Source organism: Castanea sativa, chromosome 1 (genome assembly GCF_040712315.1).
Source record: "Castanea sativa cultivar Marrone di Chiusa Pesio chromosome 1, ASM4071231v1".
NCBI lineage: Eukaryota > Viridiplantae > Streptophyta > Magnoliopsida > Fagales > Fagaceae > Castanea > Castanea sativa.
In genome coordinates this window covers 76,913,536-76,939,862 of record NC_134013.1, presented here as the reverse complement: position 1 = coordinate 76,939,862, position 26,327 = coordinate 76,913,536, and the positions used below count along the sequence as shown (strand labels likewise).

Here is a 26,327-nt window from a genome sequence, read left to right as displayed (position 1 = left end):
ATGTTGTTTGGGTGTTTTTGATATACGTGTGGGTGAAAATGTGTGTGGAAATGTGTGTAATGTTATTTAAAATATAAAAATGTGTGTTAGAACTAAGCTACCAAACAGGGCCTTAGTAATTATAAAAATAAAAATAGTAAAATATGTTATAGATCTAGACTTATTGATTCTCTTAGGATGGAAGAGTACATTCAATTATTAATGCTATGTAATTAAAACTCTATTTGCAAGATTATCAAACCTTACCAAACGATCATCCACATTTTCATCTTCTAATGGGTGTTTTGTTTTGGGTCATTGTTAGTACCGCGTTTTGCAGTATGGTTTAGCCAAAATTATAGTCGTACCGCACTTCATTTTTGTGATCACATGTGCGGTGAGGTTTAGAATTTAACCAAAACCATAACCGCACCACACCTCATTTTTGTGATCACATGTACAGTGCGGCGTATAAGATACAATTTGAAGCCGGTATATTTTTCAAAATTTGGGTTTTTCCTGCCCAACCCAAAAATGATTTTTCCCATTATTTTGGGCCAAGTTTAAAATATTGAGCTATTTTTCTTTATTTTGGGCTGGCTTTTTTAATCAACACTTGTTAGGGTTATTAAACTTTTTTTAAAAAAAATTAGGGTATTAAACTATTAATAATATATTTAATATTTAAAAAAATAAATATATTAATATAGAGTGAGGGTGTGGTGCAGTGTGGTTTTCTTATTATAAAACTACAAATTGCACTGCACCATGTGGTGCGGTGCGGTTATGCCATTTTGCGAGCAATTTTGGTGCAATTTTTGCGTTTTGTGCGATTTTTGTGGTTTAGTGAACGCCCCTAGGTGTTTTACCTAACAGGACTTCCAGAAGTTGTTAATTTAGCATGATGATGCAAATTTGTAAGCCATTCAAACCTTACTCTGAGGATGAATTAAAAAGGAAATATTTAATAAGATAAATGAGACAAAAAGTGAATTTATAAAAAATATTTATTATATTTCTATATATTATATATTAAGTTGCATATATGGTAGTGAACTAAGTGAATATTACAACTCTTATACTAGAGTAGTTCTTATTGACAATAACGAAGTACCCTATCTACAAGATAGCCCCTCACAACATCTGAAAGTAGAGTTTAGGGCTCATTTGGGTTAAGGGAGGGAGTGGAGAGGAGTAGAGTAGAATAGAGTAAAATGCAAATTGCATTCTCTGAGGCTCCATTTGAGAGTTCATAAGAGAATGGAAATGAATAGAATTTAATGAAATGAAATGTATTTAAGTAAAGGAAATGAATGAAAAAGAATGGAAAATGGAATGGAATTAAGTAAGCTTGATTGGATGTTTTAAAATAAATGAATGGAAATGAATGAAAATAAATGGAATGTAAGTAAACTTGTTTGGGAGTAATATGGAGGGAATGAAATGGAATCATTTTATGACAATATTACTATTAGACCCCTATTTTAAAATAAAATGTTGAATATATAGGGGTATATTAGGAGTTTTAGTAAAAAATTCATTAAATTTAATTTTATTCCCTCTCATTCCTCCCAATTTTGGGGGGAATCAAAATTTGAGGTTTTAAGGGAATTGAGAGTAATGAATGTTCCCTCCTACCCATTCTATTCCTCCCACTTAAACTCCCAAATAAGGGAATGGACTTTCCATTCCCTCCATTAAAACTCTCAAACAAGGGAATGGAAGAGTATTCTAAAATTATTATTTTCATCCATTTCCATTCTATTCCCTCCTCCCAAACGAGGCCTAAGTTTGACTGAAATTATTTTCAATATTTTAACTTTATTTTCATTCAATTGAGTCTTTTAAGTTTCAAATTTATTTAATTCAGTTCTTTTGTTCAATTTTGTTAATAAAAATATTTTAAAGATTATTTATGTGAGAATTTTTTTTTCCCATTTTTCTCATTATTTAATTGCAAACTTTACGGCAAGTTTTAATGGAATTGGACAAAAGGTCGTAACTGAATAAAGTTGAAGCTTAGAGGATTCAATTGAACGAAAGTAAAGTTAGAGAATTGAAATGAATTTTAATCAAACTTAGACGGTACAATTTGTATAACCCATTAATTATTTACCCTATTATCTAAAAGTGTAATGCATGTCATGGCTAAACATTGTTCATGCAGTTGGAGTAGTCAGGCAAGTTTCTCACAAATCCTAACAAAGATCACTAGCAAGCAATATAGTGGATTTTCAAATATTTGAGAGGCTGCTTTAAACCAATATTGGAGGGTTATACATCTACAAACTAGTGAGTAACCTGTTCAATGCACTATTAACAAATGGTGTTTGGTACACACAAATGGCTTATAAATCTTAACAAATTTAATTTTAACCAATTCTGGCCCATTCAATACACAATGAAGTTTACCAAGTTTAATTGAAGAATATGGCTTATAAATCTTCTTCCTTGTTGAGTTGAAGAAAAATATTGTTAAGTTGTATGGTACACAAAATTTGATTTTCTTCATTTCAAAGGAAATGGGAAGTGTCCGTTAAAAGTCATAATTCAAAGTAGAATAAATCTAGAGTCTAATTACACCAACTCATTTAAACTTTAATTGTGGTTAAACTAAATTAGAGTTAATGAGTTGCTAATCCACATGAAACTGAAGCTCAATAAACATTATGTTTATTTGAGGTAAAAAATGAGAGAATGGAAGATTAGGGAAAGAAAAGAGAGAGGAAAATACGATTTTCCATTACTTTGGTTGAAATGAAAGTGAGAGGAAATAAAATGGAGTGTATTGAGCTTTTCACCTGAGCCCACCATTTTTTTCTCCAAAATAGGGAACAAAGATGAGAAAACACTGCATTGAGGGAAAAAACTACAAAACTACTCATACTTTTTCATTATTCTTTAATGTTAAGGGTATAATAGTAATTTACTCTTTATTTATTCACTTTTTCATCCCCTCTACCAAGCACATATGATGACAAACAAATATATTTTTCTATCGTCTCAACATTTTCTATCATCCCATTTTTTCATCTTCTCTACCAAAGAACTTGTTAGTCAAGTCACATCACCAACCAAATGAGAAATATTACTCTAATAGAAGAGAATCCTTTGATGGTTGGGTTTCTATGTTTATCAAAATGTATGACTAGTGCGGTTGCCACACAGGAAGTTTCAACCACATAATTTAATTCTCTTTGGCTGGCAAGCACAGTTAAATTGCATTTCTATTTAAAATTGATTCATATTTAAAATTTCCTAAGTGCACGTTTGGTTCCACTTTAAGGAGCTCAACATGCACATTTTCTAGCTCAAAACTCATTTTTGGTAAATTATTACAAGCATGCGCTATCAAAAAGTGTTTTTTCCAATACGAAGAATCTTGCATTTTCATGTGTCATCTTTGAGCTGCAGTTGCAAAATGCAACAAATGCAAAAATATTACCGTTAAAAAAGTTTTGCCTTCTACTTAATTTACCCTCAGCTTTTTCTCAAAAATCCAATTTTACTCCTGACAAAATAAGCTGGTGATTGCTTTCAATTTCACAGTTGCACCTGAATTCTTCACAAAAATTTAAGAAATCTCATTGTGTTGCACTTGGAATTTGTTTCCCTTTCTTCTTCTTCTTCTTCTTTTCTTCAATTGGTATTGCTTGTTTGTTTGTTTTTATAGGTTTTAATGGACTGACAACCTATATATGGTGGGTTTTTTGAAGTCTACAAACCCAAGAAGGGGGAGAAAGTCTTTGTATCTACATTTTCTGGATCATTATTGGACAGTATGCCAAACTGTTTGGTTACTATGTTGTTTGTTGTGCTGGAAGCGACCAAAAAAGGTCACACTCATGCATTACTTTTTGACTTTGTTGGCTATCTGTAGTAGTAATTGCATGGTTTTAATCTTACATAAAAACTTAATTTTTATAATGAACTTGTTATATATAGGTGGGATTTCTTAAGGAAAAGCTTAGATTTGATGATGCCTTCAACTCCAAGAAATTAAGAAAAAGATTTGAAGTTAGCTTTGAAAAGGTTAGAAAATCAAGTTTACGCTAAAGGTTATAGTTGGAATCTGATTAAATATGAATTAATGTAGCTGATTGTATGTGGTTGAATTTGATTCGATAGGCACTTCCCGTGTGGAATTGACACGTATTTCGACAACGTTGGGGGTGAGACGCTAGAAGCAGTAGTTGCTAACATGAATGCTTTTGGTATAATTATTGCTTGTGGCGCAATCTCCGAGTACAAGGATGTTGGAAAGCAAACAAGTTTAAAAATGCTGGATGTTGTTAACACGAGGATCAAAATCCAAGGATGTTTAGCCACTGATTGTATGAATGGGTGTGCGGATTTTGTATCTACAACTTTAAAACACCTTCGTACTAGAAATATGCAGGCACTTGAAGACATCACACTTGGTTTGGAGGACATTCCCTCAGCTTTTGTTGGACTGTGTCGTGGTGACAACATTGGAAAGAAGATTGTTAAGATTGCAAACGAGTGAATGAGAATAAAAATAAAATAAAATATATAAAATAAATAAAACTCATTATGTTTGATTAATAAATGGGAATGAAAATTCCCCGTTTATCGTTATTTGTTGTTGCGGTAATGGATATTGTTGTTATATAATACCCTTTCACGTGGGCATCTTACCTATGCGTACAAGATACTTCTGGCAATTTATTTGTTTTGAATCTAGGTACTTTTGGCAATTTAACTTACAAGAATCAAGTGGTGGAGGAGAAAGAATTGAACTCTTTGCCGTTGTTAGAACTTAGAAACATTAGGTTATGCCACTGAATTACAAGGTTCAATGACCCTCATTATAAAAAATAAAAAAAAACCAAATGGCCCTTCAACAAGGGACGAATTTGCAAAATAACACAAATTTTCAAACAATTTTGTTAATTAGCATGATTTCTAAACTATTTAGGAAACTAATAGCTCGAGTCTTTTAGACTCGAGTTCATTGTAGCAACTCGAGTCTTAGAGACTCAAGTTCCATGAAAATTATCCCTGTAGAACTCAAGTCTTTAAGATTCAAGTTCCCTAAACCCAAAGAGAAGCAACGAAACTCAAACAAACCCTAAGACTAGAGAAGCAAACAAAGGAACATCAACAAACCTAAAGACCTAGAGAATAAAAGAAAATGAAGTCTTTGCTGCCGCTGCTGGAGTCTTCGCCGCCTGGAGCCTTCTTAGTGGCCTTCACCGTCGTGGTTTGATCTTCGTTGTTTGGGTTTGATCTTTATTGTTTCTTCTTCGTCATTTGGGTTTGATCATCGTTCCTTCGTGGGTTTGATCTTTATGGTTCATGGTTTCTGTGTATATCTAAACTCTGTTGTTGGAGTTGAAGTTGAAATGGGTTTGTTTGTTTCGTTGTGGGTCTTTGAGTTTGCTTGGGTTTATTGATTTCGTTTCTCTCTAGGTTTGTTGAAGTTGAAGTGATTTCGTTTCTCTTTGGGTTGAAGGTGAGTTTCGTTTCTCTTTGGGTTGAAGTTGAAATGGTGAATCATACTTTAGAGAACTCGAGTCTATAAAACTCGAGTTCCACTTTGCCAATAACTCGAGCCTATAAAACTTGAGTTCCATTCTTCCAGCACATGGAACTCGAGTCTCTAAGACTCGAGTTGCCACAATGAACTTGAGTTTAAAAGACTCGAGATATTAGTTTCCTAAATAGTTTTGAAATGTTGCTAACTAATGAAATTGTTTGAAAAATTATGTTAACTAGTCACAGACCCACGCAATGTGTGAGAATATTATTAATGGTTATTTTGTGGTTAAGCTTAATTATTTGAAAGAAAAAAATTTGTAATAAAAATTTGTTAAGGATCATTTTATGAATCGCCAAAAGAAAATTCTTACCACATAAATTAGTAAACTACCATTAATAAAAATAATAATAAAAAAGTCCAAAAATATATAGCATTTTGTGAAGAAATCATTTAAATCAGCTATCAAATATTGTTAAGTTATGATTTTGCTCATTACATTAGTGTTGGCTTATTCTACAATAAAAAGTGTTGTAATTGTTTTAATTTTATGTCCTTGTATTTTTGTGGGATTTATTTGTAATGGGTATAGTATCAAGTGGTGGTGATTTGATCAAGACAGCTAAAAGTCACATGAGGAGCACATGCCAGAAGCTGAAGAGTCATGTCAGGTTGTCGATTTCACGAGTGTCTTGCGGGTAAGGCCTTCCCGCGAAATACTCGTGAAACATTCTTGCTAAATGATTTTTAAATGTGAATTTCTTACCCTTCACCCACACTATATATACCCTCATTATCCATAAAAGTATGAGAGACCATTCAGAGAGAAAAAACCCTAGATAGGTTTTTTACAACACATACACTCATTTCTTAGAGAGAGAGCTACCCATCCTTAGTGAGAAATCATTTTAGCCTATTCTCCTTCCTTCTCTCATTATCATACCTTGAAAGGAGATTTGTACCCAAATACAACCCACACATTTTCAGAGTGTAGAGAATGTTTTCGAGCTTGGGAAGCTTTGGGGATTTGTCAAAAGAAGCCGGTGAGGCTTAGCGGATGCAATCAGACGTATTGCAGGATCAAGAAAGCTAGACAAGACACGGTTCTGAGAAGCCTTGTTGGAGTAGGAGCTTGGAGAGCTTAGGTGCATTGGGTAGATTGGGCTTGGAGGGTCTCTTGCTATTCATGTATCCCAACTTATTATCTAGTGGATTGATTTACCGTTTGGAGGGCGGCGGAGAGATTTTTCACCGAGTTCTTCGGTTTCCTCTTCGATAACACATTAGTGTTTTATCTTGTGTTTGCATCTTTCTTCCCTTACTCTTGTGCTTTACTTTTATTGTTTGTTGTTCATGTTTATACACTAGAGTAATTATCGGTTTATTGCGCCTCATTTACTTTTGTTCCGCACTTAGATAAGTTAAAGTAAAAGTAATCTAGCTCAGTGGAATTAATTTCGTACATACCGGCCGGTACGGCTGGTATTTACCATGCTGGAACCTTGGCCAATACAAAAAACCTATTATTTCATTCAGACTAAAATACCAACTGTACTGGAGTTGTTCTAGCCATACTGGAGTAAATTCCGGATTTCGGCCGGTAATTTGATATGGGCCGAAACCAAAACCTTTAAGGGAGGGCTTAGAAAAAGAATAACAAGAGAAGAAGCAGTTGACGCTTATTAAAATCTTTGAAAATTTTGCTCACTAGTCATTGCAGATCGACCAAGTTGTTGCTGTTTCTCAGTTCTCAATTTCAAGTTTGTAGCCTTATCACCTACTTCTGCTTCTTTTACTTCTTTCTTCTTTTGTTTTTCTATTTCACTTTTTGCTCTTCCCCCTCTTTTCCTTGTTTTTTCCTCTGTGAATATCTATGCACATTTTGAAACTTATGGTCTGATGGGAAGTGAAAGAGACTAGTTTTTTTATTCACTTTTTACCCATCCAAATGGACACTTGGCTTGGGGAGTACTTGTTTGCCCTCTGTACAATATGAGAACAATTCCAATCTTTAACTCTAAAAAAAGTACTTACATTATTGTGTGTGTGTGTGTGTGTGTGTGTGTGTATATATGTACAATATGAGAACAATCCCAATCTTTAACTCCAAAAAAAGTACTTACATTATTGTGTGTGTATATATATATATATTAGTTATAAATTATGCCTATCAAAAAAAAAAAAAAACTAACTAACTAACTATGTAAATCGTACAATAGTAATGTTTTTTTTTAATGTATAAATTGTATACTTATTATTGACATTATAATTATTATATAATTAGCGATAATCCCGAAACAGTACACTGGTACTGACTGATACCGAAATATATCGTTCTATTGGCTAAACCGATACAGCCTCCGGTATGAAATTGACTCCCTTGATTTAGCCATAATTTTTTTTTGGGATCTAAACAAGCTCTTGTGTATCACACAAATCCGAGCTTTTAGGACCCTGTGAATACTAGCAAAAAGAAGCTAAAATTGCAAATAACTGAAAATTTTAGCACATCACAAATGAACATTGAGAAAAGTACACATAACTTAAGCCCAAAGAGAGTACTTGTCTCCATCAAGAGTGACATGACTGGGTTGAGAGACCTCATTTTGAGCCCTAATTGAATCTCAAAAGCAAAAACAAATTCAAAATTCAAATTCAACATGAATTATTTTTCTGGTTGGAGTCAAATTTTGTTTTCTATAATCTCGTTTGAGTGAGAGTCGAGCAAACTCTCTACCTTACTTTAATGGTCGATAGAGCAAATCCAAGTTTCGCTTGAGCAAAACTCCTAGTCTTGCACATCTTCAAGCAACTCTTTATTTTGTTTTTAACTTTACATAAGCATACTTGTTACAACCCTCTTTGATACATAATTTTCCATAAGAAATTTCGAATACCAAACTTATGATAATAGCCTTAGGTGGTGTTTGGATCCGCGTTCAAGTCTGTGTTTCTCTTCTTTGCGCATTTTCAGTTTTTTTTTTTTTTCAGCCGCAGTTGTTGACCAATTCTCCTGTGAACAATGCATTCGTGCACTGTTCATGGACCCACAAACTTCACTTTTCAATAACTTTTTCATTAAAAATGGGTCCCACGGCACTATTTATACATTTAAAAATTATTCTACTACAGTGTTTTTAGTTTTCAGTTTTCAGCAATAAATTCTATCCAAACAGACCCTTAGCTTGCCATTGCCTTCTCAATGAACTCCATATTTTGCCATTGAGTAACTTGTTTTGCCCAAAAAATAGGAATACTATTGCTTAATCAAGAGCAAGTTAAAAGACAAAGGATTTCATCTTATCTATTGTTCTTATTTATCACAAAGCAATTGTCATGAGCTTTGTAGCTCAACTGACGCTTCTTAATATTTCCAACGGTGAATTGAAATCCTCCCTCTCCCTTGTAACTATCAAACTATGAAAAATAAAAATTATCACAAAGCAACTAAAGAAGCGGTTGGGGTTTTTTTTTTTTTTTCTTATTTTATTTTAATGCTCTACTTGATTATTGTCTCTTAAATTGTTTCTGAAATTATTGCTAGCAACAACAATTTCCATGCCCACAACAGCAACTAAGAGTTAATGGATTGCTCATTACAGTTTATTAATCAAGCAGAATCAGGGTTTCTTTTATTTTCTTTTTTCCCTTTTGGGTTTCCTTCTAATTCACTCATCTGCAAGCTTTACAATCTTCTTCCCAATATTGTCACCAGGAAAGAGTCCAATAAAAGCAGAGGGGATGTTCTCCACACCAGATGTGATGTCTTCCAGTGCCTGCATATTTCTAGTACGAAGGTGATCTGAAGTTGTTGATATAAAATCTGCGTACACATTCAAATAATCAGTGGCTAAATATCCTTGGATTCTGATTCTCTTGTAAACAGCATTTAGCATATCTAGAGCAGCTCACTTTCCAGCATCCGTGTACTCCGCGATTACCCCACAAACAGCAATTCTACCAAAAGTATTCACATTATCAACTGTTGCTTCCAGCATCTCACCCCCCACATTGTCAAAATATATGTCAATTCCATCTGGGAAGTACCTGTAGAATCAAATGCATGCGCTTACAATCAACTAAATTAATTCATTTATGATGTGTTAATCAACTTCTGACTACAATCCTGATTTATCTGAAACTTCTAACCTTTTCAATGCTGACTGCAAATCTGTTTCTTCTCTGTAGTTGAATGCATCATCAAATCCAAGCTTCTCTTTAAGCAATTCTACCTATAACAAGTTCATTATGAAAATTACGTTTTCAAGAAAGAATCAAAATCATTTTTTTTTTTCCTTTTGTAAGGTTCAAACCATCCAATTTACTTCAAATTATTAACAAAGTGTAATTAATGAGTGTGACCTTTTGTTTGGTTCTAGCACAACCAACGACATAGCAACCTAACTGTTTGGCATACTGTCCAACCATGTTTCCTACCGATCCAGATGCTGCAGATACAAACACTTTCTCCCCCTTCTTGGGCTTGCATACTTCAAAAAATCCACCATAGGCTGCTAGCCCACTAAACCCTTTAACAAACAAGTAATGAGTTATTAATTAAAGTGGCAGCAAATTTTATCATGGAAGGATTAAATGTTCCTTAATTGAGCCCAGAAGCCCAAATTTGATAGTACATAAGTTGATGATGATAAGTTGTGAATAATTACCTAGAATCCCGACATGGTAAGTCAGTGGAAATCCCATTGGATCCAATTTATTTAAAATGGTTCCTTCTTTTAGAACGCTATACTATCCCCAAGTGATAAGACCAACAACCAAGTCATCCTTCTCAAATTTTGGATTCCCAGAAGCCACAACTTTTGCCACCCCATAAGTATCAATAACCTATCCATATACAAAACATCTCAAACATCACAGGCCTAATAACTAACCATCATCTAACTTGGTAAAGAAGAATTAAATGGTGGCTTACGTCGCTAGGAGCTATGCCAGAAGCAAAACCTATGGATTTTTTAGAGGAGCTCTGACTCTTCATGCGGTTTATCTGGTATGGATCAATTGAAACATAGAGATTATTCACTATGACAACATTGGATCCAGGCTCAACTGATAAAGCAAGAGCTTCAGTCTTTAGCTCAAAGTGGGACTCTTTAGGTGCACCATCAATGTCAGTCTTAGTTGTTATGTACCTGTTGGTCACTTCCATTGTAACTTGCCCTCTTTGTGTGGTAGAAACTCAGTGATTCAGGTCTATATAGAAGTAAACCAGCAACCTAAGCTAACTTGCTTGGATTGTTCTAAAGATCCAACTATAATAGATAAGAAAGCCCAACTATATGTGGTACTAGCTAGGTGGACATTGAGCACTTATAAACTTTTTTGTGGCTTGCTTTTTTCACATGAAAATAATAATACTAGCATTTTAAACTGGATTTATAATACATTACATAATTAGAATACAATTACAAAAGGACTTGACCATAGTACAACTACGATAAAATATACATAGGTGTGAGCTTGTGGATAATATTTTATCCCAAAAAAAGAAAAAAAAAATCTCTCGTTGGGCCTCATAACAACGTGATAAAAAGAAATTGTTACTTCCAATAATAGAATAAAAAAGTAGGAGAAATCAAACCATTAATATAGGTATATAGGTACAACACCACAGACAAAGGAAGGAGTTCTCTAAGGAAAACGGTATATGACAAATGTGGAATCAAATGTTTCAACTCTCCAGCGAGAAGGGGCGATTCTCAATTAAGACCTTGTTCATTATAAAGAAAGATTCGTTCGGTCAGGTGCTAATACTATTGGCCAATTTTATTTCATTTTATTTTTCAATTTTAGAACCAGCTTCAAAGTGGAAAATGTTAAGTTGGTAACGGTGAGTGGTGGTTGGTACTGTACAACTTCATCAAATATTAAGTGTGCGTTTGCGCAGATTATTATCTGCGTTTTGCGTTTTAGAGCTCGAGTCCCACGACACTGTTCATGGACTAGCCGCCTAGGAAAAAACGCAGTTGTTAGAAATACTGAATGATTGTTTTGTATTTCTCTATCATAGAATATACATGAGTGTCTTTATATAGGAGGCAGAGTGTGCACTACAAGTAAGTGTGCTATACAAGTAAACAAAGTGGGCCTAAAGGCCACATATACCCTAATACACGATAACAGCCCCCCTCAAACTCAAGGTGGATGTGAGACCAACTTGAGGTTGTCAACCAAAGTACGAAGGCATCCCTTAGGATGTGACTTGGTGAAGATATCTGCAAGTTGATCTTTAGAGGAGACGGAGATCAGCTTGAGAGCACCATGGACAAGATGATAATGGATAAAATGACAATTGATCTCGATAGCGGTGGCAGTGAGATGATCGAAGCAATAGCCAAGGTGCGTGGAAGAAACTGCCGAATCTTTGACCGGCGCGTGAAGGGTCAGATGATGATGATTCCAGTGGCTTTGTGTAGATCAGTTGGAAATCTACACTCTAATATGTCTTATGTCCTGATCGGAGGTCCGATGTGGAAGATCCAATGGAGGTTGTGATCTTGGTGGCGGTTATCGAGCTTCTGGCGGTAAAAATTCAACCTTGGGCACCTTTGATGGCGGTGGAGCAGTTAAGAGAGGGCATATAAAAGGTTTACTGACATAAGAAGTCGAGACAGCAGAAAGTACCAACAAAGACAAGACTGCAAAACACAAAAAAGTTAGAGCAATGGCTCTGATACCATGTTAGAAATACTGAATGATTATTTTGTATTTCTCTATCATAGAATATACATGAGTAATTTTATATACGAGGCAGAGTGTGCAGTATAAATAAGTGTACTATACAAGTAAACAAGGTGAGCCTAAAGCCCACATATACCCTAATACACTGTGTATGGACCAGCCACCTAGGGAAAAACGCAGCAATAAGTGTTATACAGTGTTTTCAGCTTTAAAAATTATTTTGCTACAGTATTTTCAACAATAAGTTTTCTGTTTTCAGCAAAATAAGTAATATCCAAACATATATCTAATCATGAAATAAACTATAGAGGTGATTTGTTCCCAAAATTACACACAGATACCAAAAAATTATTGAATGCCAAAAAGTAAGCTAAAAAATTTGAGTGTTCCCTAGCAAGGTTTTAAAAAGGGACCGGACCGACCGGTTCAACCAAGAACCGGACCTTAATCCGGTCCGGTTATTGGTTAAAACCAAAAATGAAGGAAAAACCGGACAAACAGTACAAACCACCGGTTCAACCGGCATAACCGAAAACTGGTACGGTTAAACCAATTTTAGCACTTCTTAATAAATACTTCAGTTGTTGTGTTTTATAACCCAAAAAAAATAAAATAAAAAGAGAGATCTTGTTTCAGATTTAAGAAGAGAGGTTTTGAATTTGAAAATGCTCACTCAAGTATGAAGTGGTGAAGCCTAAGAAAAAGAATCAGATACTGGCCAAAAAAAGAATACCGGATGGTAAAAGAAAAACAAGAAAAAAGTGATTAACAGTAAAAGAAAATACCATGTAACCCATAATACCGCCATCGTCAACACTGTTCCAAAAGTGACCAGCCATTCTTCTTCTTCTTCACGCCCATCCCTCCATCCATCTGCCTCTCTTTATTTTTAAGTTTTTATTTCTGAAGGCTTTAGTTGTTCACTTGTTTGTTTTGTTGTGACTTTTAATAGTAAAGTGTGCCCTCTGACACACCCACCTGAATTGTTACAAAATTTTGAGATTTCAAATTGGTTTTTTTTTTTCTAATCCAAAGAAGTTTCAAACGGCATTTTAACTTTTAATAAGTGAAAAAAGTTTTTTTACTATCAAACTTTATTGACTGTGATATTATTGTTGTTGTTGTTATTATTATTATTATTAAAGAAGTAGGAACATCAATTTGTGGTAGTTGGGATATTAAGTATTAACGTGTAGAATGTGTGGAGGGAAAAAAAATATCAAGTAGACAATGATATTACTACCCATTGGTGCACTTACTTTTTGTTATTTGAAAGGTTAAAAAATAACTAAAATATTTTATAGTGGGTTGTGGGTGCTTGTATATTAGTATATATTTTTTTGTTTTTGTTTTGGTCGAATTGAGTTAAGTGGTGTCTAAAAGTTGGTAAGTTAAAATGACCAAGTATAAAATTATTTATTTTTATAATTATTAATTAAATTATTTATGACGTTACCGGTTCGACCATTAGTTGGACCCTGATCCGACCAGAAAATTGATAATCAGTCTCTTTTTTGATTCTTTCACTGTACCAGTTTTTAAAACCATATTCCTAGTGCCTTAATATAGAGGAATTTTAGGAGAGGTGTTTTGAAATTGCTAAAGGTGAAACTTGCAACTCAGTCAAGAAAGCCAATATATGTGATATTTGGTAATAGGAGTCCCTAAACCAACGATATTTTGTTCATCCCAACCATTTGGCTCTCACAAATTTTCGCCCTTGAAAATATACAGACTTTCAGTGACTCCCAAACAAAGCAAAATCTCAACACTATTATCATCATATTCATATAGGCAAACCCTGAAGTCATAAGCCCTTTGTGGGACCCCAAACAAATGTCCCGCCATTTCAAATGATTCAAAAAACCGCTACAAAAAACACCCTCATTTCCCTCGCACAGAAATGCAAAACTTTGAACCAACTCAAGCAAATCCATGCCCACCTCCTCAAATCCCAACTACCCGAAAACCCGTACGCCATAGCTCCGTTCCTATCCATTGCCGCAACTTCCAAAAACCCTTCTTTCCTTTCTTACGCTAGCTCAATTTTTGACCATCTTTGTCACCGCAACACATTCATGTACAATACTATGATCAGAGGCCATGTTCAATTAAATTCACCGATACCCGCCATTTTGTGCTATCTTGACATGTTGAATTATGACCTTTTGGCTAATAACTATACGTTTCCACCATTGATTAAAGCTTGTACGATTTTAGTTTCTTCTTCGAACGTATTAGGTAGTTTAGTTCATGCCCATGTTGTTAAATTCGGATTCCGTGATGACCCTTTTGTCGTTAGTGCGCTTATTGAGTTTTACTCCGTAAAACATGACATGGGGACTGCAAGATTGTTGTTTGATAAAACTCCAAATAAGGATGTGGTTATGTGGACAGCGATGATTGATGGTTATGGCAAGATGGGGGATTTGGAAAATGCGAGGACATTGTTTGATGAAATGCCTCAGAGGAATGTGATATCTTGGAGTGCGATAATGGCTGCTTATTCTCGGGTTAGTGACTTCAAAGAGGTTCTTAGTTTGTTTAGGAAAATGCAAGAAGCAGGTTTGAAGCCTAATGAGTCGGTTCTTGTTAGTGTTCTTACTGCATGTGCTCATCTTGGCGCAGTCACACAAGGGTTGTGGGTCCACTCGTATGCTAAGCGGTATAAACTTGACTCGAATCCAATTTTGGCGACCGCATTAGTGGACATGTACTCAAAATGCGGTTGTGTGGAATCAGCTCTATCAGTTTTTGAGAGTATTCTTAATAAAGATGCTGGGGCATGGAATGCTATGATTTCTGGTGTTGCAATGAATGGAGATGCAGGGAAGTCGCTTGAATTGTTCAACCAAATGGCTTCAACTGGAACTCAACCTACTGACACAACGTTTGTTGCTGTGCTTACAGCTTGTACACATGCAAAGATGGTTGATGAGGGTCTTAAATTGTTTGAACAAATGGGTACTATTTATAGGGTTGACCCCCGGCTTGAGCATTATGCATGTGTTGTTGATCTCTTGGCTAGATCTGGTATGTTAGAGGAGGCTGAGAAGTTTATAGAGAAGAAAATGGGGGGCTTTGGTAGAGGAGATGCAAATGTCTGGGGAGCGCTACTGGGTGCATGTAGAATTTATGGGAACATTGAAATTGGGAACAGAGTATGGAAAAAGCTGACTGATATGGGGGTAGCTGATTTTGGTACTCGTGTTCTTTCATATAATATATATAAGGAGGCTGGCTGGGACATGGAGGCAAAGAAAGTCAGGAAAACTATCTCAAAGGTGGGAATGAAGAAGAAACCAGGTTGCAGTGTGATAGAGGTGGATGGCAAGGTTCAAGAGTTCCTTGCAGGTGATCTTTGCCATCCTCATGCACAAGAAATATATAAGATGCTTGATTCATTTTCCAAAATCATGAGGTTAAGGGAATTCTTTTAATTAATTTATCGGTGGTTTTAACAAAGTGGCTACCCATTTTGTATGTTGTTTGTTTATTCTTTTCTTCTCAAGATGTAACAAAAATGGAATAATGAAGCAGAGAAATTCACTTTTGCAGCTATTACCGAGATTTATAACATATTCAAATATTTAACATGCTGTGTAGAATTTAAGAATGCGTTTGGATAGGAGGCTGCGTCCACGTTTGGCCAGTTTTTTTTTTTTTTTTTTTTTTTCCACGCGCATGTGTCACTGTTCATTGGCCATGAACAGTGATTTTAGGCCAATGAACAGTACTTTTTGGGATGAACAGTAATTTTTACACATTAAAAAATTATTTTTGTACAGTATTTTCAGTTTTCAGTTTTCAGTTTTCAGCAATAAGTTCTATCCAAACGGACTCTAAGTATGTACCATTTTCTTGCTTGTTTCAAAAATCACTGAAATGGTGGCCATGAAAAAAAATCACATCTTGTTAAATTTATTACGATGGGTTGTTCATAAGTTTAAAAGATATGCTCAATTGATTAGTGACAAGCTGATTACTATGTAGTATGGACTAAATTCAGGGCCGTTGCGTGTATTGGTTTAGGTTCATTGCTGGTTCACGTACTTACGAAATATTCAAGAAATAGAAGGCATGCATAATGCATCAACAAATTGAGAAAGGATGATTCACAGATTTAGTAACATTTAATTAATATGTGAACCTACACTGGGTTATTGAGCTACTAAAATATTGTATTGGGAATAGAAGGCGAAGCTGGATAGTGTATTCAGGGAAAGGCAGTGATTTCACTTCCCCTCTTAGTTCCTAATTTATTGTTATCCGCCATTTTAGGAGTCCATTATTATATGAAACGAGGAGCAATGATCCACCATTGATTACTAGGTATCAGAAGGCATCTTTCAGATAAGTTTCTTTTGGATATCAAGCACAATGCTGCTCATGAAAATCCTCTGCTGATGAAAAACCAGTGATGAGGCGTTTGAGGCTTTGAGCCTTTCAGCACCTAGACCTGGCTTACCTTCAGTGATGTTGGCCATGACCTGAGGTAGCACAGTCAAGTTTTCATTTCCTTGAGAATTAAACCATCCACCAGGCACATATTCAGCATTTCAGACTTGGAAATTCTAAGAATATAAGAATAATCAAGAGATTAAATTGGGGAATCAAAGACTTAAGATATAGCATTAATAAAGCGACAATAACCTTATGACTTTATTTCACTAAGAATGATTTCATGGAGTTGTTGAATGCAAATTTAAATATTCAAACTATACTTAGTGTAATTAAATAAAATCTAGTGAAATTATGAGATAACAAGAGCCCAAGGCCCATTGGAGCTAGGCTTTTTATTTTTTCTTTTGATTCCATTACAACTACAAGTTATATACATATAGCCCATAGGGGCTGGCCATATAAGCCTAAAATGGTTAGAATGCCTAGAAAATATTTTCAGATTTTAAAATTTCGTTTAAATTGAAAATATTTTTGGTAAAATATTTTATAAAAACACATAACCAGACTCCCCCCCCCTCCTCCTCTCCTCCTTTGGTGGCTTGGGCTGCTTGTATGCCTATCTAGTGGCTTGGGTTGCCAATCTAGTGGTAGGGTCGACCCTAGGCTATGTTGTGAAATCTATAAATTTCATTACATAGCCTTTACAAATTGATATGACAATGAATATGATTCGTAGATTTCAACAATCTAATAAATGCATATTTGAATTACTTTTTGTGATTGGTGATACATTTTTGTAAGTCTTATATTGTAAAATTTATAGTATTGATCCCTAGCATCATCCATTCAAATACTCGTTTAATAATTTCTTGAAATGTCACCAGTCACATCCATTACTACAACTATTTGTAAGTTTTTTGTATTAAAAATTGTTATACCTTTAGCATGTTCCTTAAAATAAAAAATAAAAACAAAAAAAGTCAAATTAAAAAGTAAGAATAATGGATTTTTATTTTTATTTTATAAAAAAATTATGATGTAAAATAATAGTTAAATATTATTGTAAGTGATAATAAGAAGGCCCATTTGAAGTTATCACCTTGGGCCTACAAATCTGTCGGGTTGGCTGTGTTCGATGGTTAGAGCGCAGGGACGGAATTAGAACTTTAAGTTAGGGGGCAACTTTATTGTTTGTTATGTGCGGCAATTTCAACCTTTGATTTTGCTATTACTTAATTAGCTGTTGAGATTTTTTTTTTTTGGGGGTAAGAACAAAAGTATTTTTGTTTATAATTTTTTTTAAGGGTATAGTTGTTTATTTTGAATAAAATTGGTTAATTGAGCTTCTAATTTTGCTAGAGCTATAGGTTTAAAAAAAAAAAAATTACTGATACAATAAGTGGTTATTAGTAAGTAAAAAAATGGTGAGTGGTAGGCCCATTATGCGAACCAATAAGAATTTGCTACCAATACAATTTGTAAAAAAGTTTGTGAGTATAGCATTATGCTTAAAATAATCAATGATATTGTTTAAGAGAAACAAAATGCAATTTTAAAGAATAAAATTGCTAAAAATATAACACATATATATAATAATATTTTTTGAAAAAAAATTGGGAGGCACTGCTAGAGCCTGCTAGAGCCGCCAAGGTTGGTTGGGAGGCACTAATTTTGATTGTTTGTGCATGGAACTATTTTTTGTCACACCAAAATTACCAAAGACCTGAAAATGTTTTGCAATATAATGTTTTGTTTTAAAACATTTTACAACAACACAAACTGATTGTTAGTACTTAATACACGTTTGTTGAGAGGAGACACCTTATATAGAGTGGTGGCTACTAGAGAGAAGAAAATTAGATTATATTTGGTAACAGTATTTGTTTTATATTTTCAAAAACTTGGTTTAAAGAATATAAAGAAAAAACAAATTTCTTGTATTTTTGAAATAAAAAACATGTTTGGTTAGTTGAAATAAAAAAAAATAGTTTTTTGAAGAAAAAAAAATAGAAAATACTAAAATATGTTGTTACTAGGATTTGAACTTTAATGTTAACTCATTAAATGAGACAGATTCATTAAATTAAATGCGTTTTTCATTGATTTTTGAAAATTAGAAACTGAAAACAACATTTTGCATGTTTTCAGTTTCTTTCACAAATTGAGTTTTGAAAACAGTTTTTGTTTTTTGTCCATTTTGGGTTGCCAAACAAGTTTTTTAGTTTCAAAAATAGAAAATTGTTTTTAAAAATAAAAAATAAAGGGAAAAAACAGTTACCAAACATACCTTTAGTCTTTTCCTCTCTCTCTCCATCTTGCGTCTACACGGATTCAAGGAATTCATCAACAAAGGAACAACCCACACTCTTGGCCATATATATAGTCATTGAGGTGAAGATTAAGTAGTACAAAGTTTGATTCAAGTTATTGGTAAGATTCTTTTTGGTTTTCAAGTTGGATGCATCAAGTTATGCGTTCTTCTTACAAATATAAGATTCATGCTTGTTTGTGGTTTATGCAAAAAATGAAGTAGATCATATTTTATTTCTGTGGGGTTTAATTATGAATGACATACCAAAATAAAGTTGCCAATAATGAGTTTTCAAAGTAAAACACACTATACATGGGGGAAAGAGCAAAAAAAAAGAAAAAGAAAAGTGAAATTGATAACAAAGATATTTGCATTTGCATTTGTTTTTTCTTTATTTTTCTTTTTTTATTTTGCATTTTTTATGAGATATTTGCATTTCCAAGTCATCTAATTTTCAAATTTGAATACACATACAATATGATCAAATGCACCACTCTTATTGCCTTTTCATTTATTTATTTTTTTATAAAAAAGAACAAGGTTGTTAATGACATGTCTATACAAATAGAGATTGCTTTTTTGTGTTAGGATCTACCCACCATGCTTTTGAATTTGCACAAGCAAGATTATTGAGGTATTTGAGGAAATTAATAATAGGTTAATGAAATTTCTACCATATTTGAATATACGGATGGAGATACTGTCTTTTCATCTCAGGATATACATGTGATGTTGTCTCATTTTTATTGAAAAGTATGTCACTTAAATTAAGCACATGATCATCACGTGAAATTAATATAGTACACTATATTAATTTATTGTAACCAAGATATCAGTACACTACATTCACATATCAAATTATCAATAGCCATATTCATTGTAACCAGTCATCACATGAAATTAATATCAGTACACTACATTCCCATGTCAATAGCCATAATCCATTGTAACCGGTCAACATAGGTTTGTTAAGTTTTTTTTTTTTTTGGCAGTTATAGATATTTCATTCTCACTTCCCTCTTTCTCCTCTACTAGACTGTATACATAACATAGGACTAATCGTAATTTAATTGTACATGACAAGAAACTTTCTAGTTAGAGAGATTGTTTTAGTGAATTAGAGATTTTTCAGGTTCATTTCTATTTAGGGAGAGCTCTAGTGAATTAGAGAATTTTCAGTCACAATTTAATGAGTTATAATCTTCCCGTAGATTGGGTATTTTATTAATGTTTACAATAATCTATTAACTATTAAGAAATGTAACATTATACCACCGCATATCTTTGGTGAGATGGTCACTCCACAAGCACTAGTGCTTGTGGGATGCGAGGGGTAAAGGCTGGGGTTTAAGTCTTCAGGAAGAAACTTCACACACACATACATTTAAATTATGTTAGAGTAAAAATTCTATCTTATATTAAAAAAGAAATGTAACATTATCGAAAAAGAAAAACATTATTTAAAATGAAGAAAATATTATTTTGTAATAGATAAACTTGCTTGTAACAATAGTTACAACTCCACTTGATTTTTTTTTTTATTGAATGTAAATTTTGCAAAATCCACCATTGAATTATATTTTCTTCTTAGACCTTCATGTTTATCAAAGATTAATAGTTATGTCATTAATTAAATATTAAAATTTCAAGTTTTTGCAGTTTAAAATTAGGCATAAAAAAAAGTTTATGGATCGAATAGTAAATAACATCCGATTAGCACAAAATTTGACATGCATGTTTTTTTTTTTTTTTTATAGAGAAACGACGTGCATGTTAATAGCATAAAGAACATGTAATCTAACAGTTAGATTTTCTAAATATGTAGCCATGTTAATTTTTTAATGAGAATTGTAACCAAACTTTGTCATTTTGTAATTTTTAGATCCGCTAATTGTATTTTGTCATGTTTATAACGCTTTCCATTGAAGTTGTGCACTCTTTTACCCAAGGTACTCATGTTCTTTCATGTAATATATATAAGGAAGCTGGCAGAGAAATGAAGGTAGAAGTCAGAAAAACGATCTCTTATTCCGGGTTGCAGTGTAGAGGTGGATGGCAAGCACAAGAAATATATAAGATGCTTGATTCTTGATTCTTTGTAAGTAATTTACCAGTGGTTTTAACAAAGTGGTGTGTTGAGCGTTGTTTGTTTGTAAGTATGTTCTTTTCTTCTTTAAAAAAAAGTAGCGAAAATGGAATAACAAAGCAGAGCGATTCAAATTTTGCAACAATTAAATAGAGATTTATAACAAATTCAGATATTTAACATACCGTCTATAATTTTAAGTACACGCCATTTTCTTGCTTGTTTCAATAATACTGAAGTGGTGGCCGTTTATGTAACATGAAAAAATCCCGTCACTTGTAAAATTCATTATGCTGGGTTATTCTTAAGTTTAAAGATATGCTGTCAAATGTCAATAGATAACCAAATGATACAATAATGATCACACATTCACATGATAGACATGTGATTTTTTTTTTTTTTTTAATTTATAAAGGAAGGCTTTAGAATTGTAACTTCATTATCTTTATCAAAATTTGTACCATTATCTTTTGTTCGACACCCATTACTAACCACTCATTATCCGAAGATAAGTTTTTTAAACCAATTTCTTCTTTTGCACTTGCTTTATGTATTTTTTCTTTTATCTTCAAGTTTTACGTAATATATACCAACTCGTTCATTTTTTTTTGGTTTAAACGATTTTCTCCTTATTTTAGTGTACTTAAAGTTGTACCAATTTTGATAAAGAATTCTAAGTCATCTCCATATGAGTTCCACCACATAGTTGATACATTTATGAAGTACAATATCTTAGTCTTGATATTACAATTTACAACTAATAAAGATGAACATAATTTTTTTATTTTTACGTTTTGGTAAGATCGGTAGGATCCCATACGATCCTATATGATCCTACACAATTCTACAATTTTTACAATCCTTGTGTGATTCTAAGGGCCTGTTTGGTAGTAGTACTCAAGTATTATTGTTCAAAATGATGTGAAAACTGTAGTTTAAAAAGTGTTGTGAAAATGTGTTTAAAATGATTTTTACGTTTTGGTAAGATCCGTAAGATCCCATACGATCCTATATGATCCTACATAATTCTACAATTTTTACAATCCTTATGTGATTCTAAGGGCCTGTTTGGTAGTGGTAGCCAAGTATTGTTGTTCAAAATGATGTGAAAACTGTAGTTTAAGAAGTATTGTGAAAATATGTGTTTAAAGTACTCATAATGCAAAAATGTGTTTGGTAACATGTTTTAAATAACATATTTTAAAATATGAAAAAAATATAATTGTGTGTTTGGTATGTGTGTGTTTTTTTTAAAAAAATAATGAAAAGAATGCTATTGTATTTAAGGAGAGAGAAAAAGAAAGAAAAAAAAAATTAAGAGAGAAGGACCACTCAGCAACGTTATTTGAAAATTAAAAACTGGTAAGTTTTCAAAATACATGTTTTAAACACCCTAAATTGAGAATTGTAACTCAAATACTCTAGATAAAAAACTCTTACATAATTTTCTTTTTGGGACCCACAGTTTTCAGTGTTTAAATACTGAAAAAAAATTATTTGAGCTTGCATACCAAATAGACATTTTAGTGAAGTGGGAACGTAAAATCGTGCAACAATTTTGACAACCATGGCTACACTACTGCTGGTTCTCATGCGAAATATTCAAGAAATCGATGGATGCATACAGCATAGTTCATCAACAAATTGAGAAAGATGATTTAGTCACATTGAATTAATATCCGAACCTACACTGTGGACTATTGACCTACAAAAATATTGTATTAAATACAGAAGGTAAAGCTGAATGGTGTATTCAGGAAAGGCCATGATTTCCCTTCTCCACTTGGTTCCTAATGCATTGCTATCCGTCCTTTTAGAAGTCCTCCATTATTATTTAAAATGAGGAGCAATGATCCACCAGTGGTTACAAGGTATCAGAAGGCATCTTTCAGTAGTTGCCTTGCAGGAATTTTAAATGTCAAGGGCAATGCGTCTCATGAAAATCCTCTGCATTTAACAAACCAGTGATGAGGCGTCCGAGCCTTGCAGCACCTGGACCTGGCTTAAGTTCAGTGGTGTTCGCTATCACCTGAGGTAGCACAGTTACGTTTGCATTTCCTTGAGAATTAAACCATCCACCAGGTACATATCCATCAGCATTGCGGCCCAACAGCTCAGAATCAATCTTCTCAAGTACTGACTCATTCCTGCCAAACTTCCTCGCAAAGGGGGCATTGCTCTCTACCATCCTCTGATAGTCATCAACAGTTAGAAAATGAGGGTGTTGTTTTGGAGGGTTGTCCCATGATATAAAGTGGAGGTCATGGTTTACAGTAGTGTTCCGGAACTCTGGGGCATTGCAGATGACTGTGTGGAAATAACCTTCAGGTGAAGAAAGAAAGTTGGCATAATACATAAGGACTATCCTTGGGAGGTTGTCCCAGCCCCATAAACAATATTCTATAAAAGGGCGAGAGAGCATCATCCAAGCAGAACCTGAGGAAATTAATGACCAATTGACCATTTTCCATCATTAGATATAAGGTAATATGTTAGAATTAATATTTAAAATCCAGCTGACAAATATTCAAATATTTCACATAAAAATGACATTTGAAGAGGGTATATCTAAACCTACTAGAGAGTTGCAACAAATATTAAGAATCCCCTCCTACTTTAATCCTCCCGTTCCCTCCATTTTTTAACCAGATGAGAGAAATGTGACATTTTAAAAATCCAGTGGTCTCAAAAACCCCATGTAAACCACACAAAATTAAATAGACACCATGTGTCACAAATTTGGCTAAAATTTTGAGGAGATCAAAGGATTTAAATGGGAGGGGATCTCCCCCCATGCAAGAAAACTGGCTATGGAGATAAACAGTGGCTAGGGATCTTCAATTTAAATTATCAACAAATTAGAAATGCCTTGAATGTAAGACATGGTGCTCTAAATTGTCTAGTGGATGGGTCCTTAAACCTCTTGAAATGCAGATAATTATTTTGATTCATACATTATCATAGCATCATTTAGACTTAAGCCAAAACTAGCTTTTATTGATATCAATGTCATGGGATTCCCCTTTTTCCTTTCCGTTGTCCTAATTATTCAGTCACTTGTGAAGTTCTATCTTAACATTCTAGCATGTGAAAAGCATAAAAGTATTAGGTAGGTAGGTAGGTGCCACCACAGGAAAAAGAGGGGGTGGGAGGGTGGTTGTGGAGGCATGAAAATTTAGTAATGAAAGGCAATAAACAAAAATCCTCACCTGTAAATAGCCTATATGCAGATGGTACACTCCTTTGCTCTGAGACCCAAAATACATCTGATTTATGCAAGCTATATAGACCTGGATCAATTATAACAGGCTTGGCTCTCTGATACCTGTGGATTTTAAAGAATTTGCACCTTTTAGGCAGAGTTGTATACAAATTTTGCAGACAATTCGTGTGCTGCTTTCAAACTAATTCCAGCAAAACTAAAAATAACTAACAAAAGAGAAAGGAATAGCCAAATACTCCTTCCAGCCAATGTCACTTGTATGCTCAATAAAATTAAGGTTTCTTGGAATAGCTGACAATGTATGAAGCAGATCTGCGACACAGAAAAGAAATTTGCAAAATTGAATGCATCAGAAAGCAATACATCAGTGTCACATTTTTATAATTCCACATGCATCAATAGAAGTAATGAAAAATAGTACAAAAAAAAGGAGGAGATGCAATTACTAGAATCAGCTTACTTTTTGGAAATATTAATTAAAAAACGACAAATTAGAAATAACATGCCCAATTACGGTACCATATCTAGTGAAACATACTTAGATAAGGATTCGGATCAGCTTTTTCACCTTATATAACACCAAATTGAATGCATTAATGCAGTTAAGTTAAAAGCACAAATGGTAACAATAGTTGCTATAAATGGTCTCAAATTTGGAATTCATCAAACCAATCGAAGAAGAACCAGAAAAATTATATACACCAATGAAATCAAGCACCAGCTCCCACTCCCATAAACATTAATAAAAAAAAAAACAAAAAAAACGTAGACAACGATGAATGACCCACAAAAAAATAAGACCAAAATACTCAAAGTCTCAAATACCCATTTCGCAAATTAAAAACATCAATACCAAAGCAAAGCAACATAATTTAATTTTTTTTTAAAAAAAAGACCTTGTTGATAACACCAAGAAGCAAAAATCCAAAATGTTATCACCAGGGGGTTCAAGTTCCCATACCATCTTGTGTAACCAAGGGATAATCCGAAGCACTCAAGTTGATAAACCAATCCCAATCCCCACCTTCCTTCAACAATATCGCCGCCGCGTGAAGCGTGTTAGTCACCATAGTAGGGCCTCTATAAGTAACCAAATTGGCTCTCAAAACCATTCTCACATTTCCCACTTCCCTGAACATCGGCTCGTTCCTCACAAAACTCGCCAAGTCCATCCTCTCCTCTGCTGAGGCCTCCAAGTCCAAGTGCACAGCGTACTGATTCCTTGGATGATACAGAGCCTTTAGCGTCCTCTTCAAGCTCTCACCATCACCCATTGAGCCTGAGATTAAGTAAGCCAATCTTGGGACTGAATCCTTGGATGTCTCTGACACCTCTAACTTCGATTCCACAAAGTGTGGAACCTGTTTTTTCACATGGGTTCGGCGGTAGAACTGTGTGGAGGGGTTTGAGGAAGTGAAAACAGTGAGGTATATGAGGATGGTGGAGACTAGAAGAGTGAAACCCAATGCAAGAAACCATTTTTTCTTTTTCTGTGGCTTAGAATTTGTGTCCATCCCAAGAAGAAGTAGTGATGGCTGTAAGTACTAGTAGTAGTAGTAGTAGTAGTAGAGGTCTAGTAGAAGAAGAAGATGATTGAGCTTTAGAAAAAGAGAGAGAGAGAGAGAGATTTTTGGGTTTGGGGTTTGGGGTTTGGGGTTGAGAGCATGAAAATGTGAGACGGTGGATCTGGGTTGAATTGCAAAATTAATGAGTTCTGTAATTATTTGTGTTAGTGGGTGAGAGTGCAGAGGAGAAAACAAAAGAGAGAAAGAGACTGTGAAAGTTGAGTGACTATTCCTATAAAGACTTTAAGGTTCATTGGAGATTTTTGGGTTTCAATAAAGATATTGGTACAATAAAATAAAATAATTTTATAATTATAATTTTATAATCCCTCCATCTATTTAGTACCTCATATTAGAGTAGACCCACCTTATTTGTAATTTTAAATTCTTTTTTAGAAAAAAAATTAATAAATACCTTATAGACTTTGGTTTGGAAAATATTGTTAAAAAAATTATTTTAAAAAAATAAATAATTTTTTTATATTTTTCATAAAAATTGTATAAAAAATTTCTTTAAAAAATTTATTAATAAATGTCATAAATTCTTTTTATTTATTTAT

At 33.8% G+C, this 26,327-nt stretch overlaps 2 protein-coding genes and 2 pseudogenes across 2 annotated transcripts; 2 read left to right on the top strand and 2 right to left on the bottom strand.

Moving 5' to 3' along the window:
• The first annotated feature begins 434 nt into the window (after positions 1-434).
• On the top strand, positions 435-4,486 carry LOC142634695 (NADPH-dependent oxidoreductase 2-alkenal reductase-like; annotated as a pseudogene).
• A 4,528-nt stretch (positions 4,487-9,014) lies between these two features.
• On the bottom strand, positions 9,015-10,788 carry LOC142627103 (2-alkenal reductase (NADP(+)-dependent)-like; annotated as a pseudogene).
• A 3,074-nt stretch (positions 10,789-13,862) lies between these two features.
• LOC142622218 (pentatricopeptide repeat-containing protein At5g66520-like) lies at positions 13,863-15,714 on the top strand. The gene has a single exon (XM_075795665.1). The coding sequence runs from the start codon at positions 14,032-14,034 to the stop codon at positions 15,616-15,618; it is 1,587 nt and encodes a 528-aa protein (XP_075651780.1). The 5' UTR covers positions 13,863-14,031; the 3' UTR covers positions 15,619-15,714.
• Positions 15,715-22,623: 6,909 nt separating this feature from the next.
• Positions 22,624-25,994, bottom strand: LOC142622164 (beta-glucuronosyltransferase GlcAT14B-like). The gene is made up of 4 exons (XM_075795595.1): positions 25,164-25,994; positions 24,439-24,514; positions 24,189-24,304; positions 22,624-23,415 (listed from the first exon to the last, which is right to left on the bottom strand). Exons 1-4 carry the CDS (start codon positions 25,714-25,716, stop codon positions 22,898-22,900), a joined length of 1,263 nt encoding a protein of 420 aa, XP_075651710.1. The 5' UTR covers positions 25,717-25,994; the 3' UTR covers positions 22,624-22,897.
• Positions 25,995-26,327: the final 333 nt, after the last annotated feature.

What these genes read in the sequence shown, in the direction of transcription:
- LOC142622164 (XM_075795595.1), bottom strand. Translation starts at nt 25,716, where the DNA reads ATGGACACAAATTCTAAGCCACAGAAAAAGAAAAAATGGTTTCTTGCA. An exon ending in AGTGACATTGGCTGGAAGGA is followed by an intron (nt 24,305 to 24,438) that starts GTATTTGGCTAT and finishes TAAAATCCACAG; the next exon opens with GTATCAGAGAGCCAAGCCTG. An exon ending in TGCATATAGGCTATTTACAG is followed by an intron (nt 23,416 to 24,188) that starts GTGAGGATTTTT and finishes TAATTTCCTCAG; the next exon opens with GTTCTGCTTGGATGATGCTC.
- LOC142622218 (XM_075795665.1), top strand. Translation starts at nt 14,032, where the DNA reads ATGATTCAAAAAACCGCTACAAAAAACACCCTCATTTCCCTCGCACAG.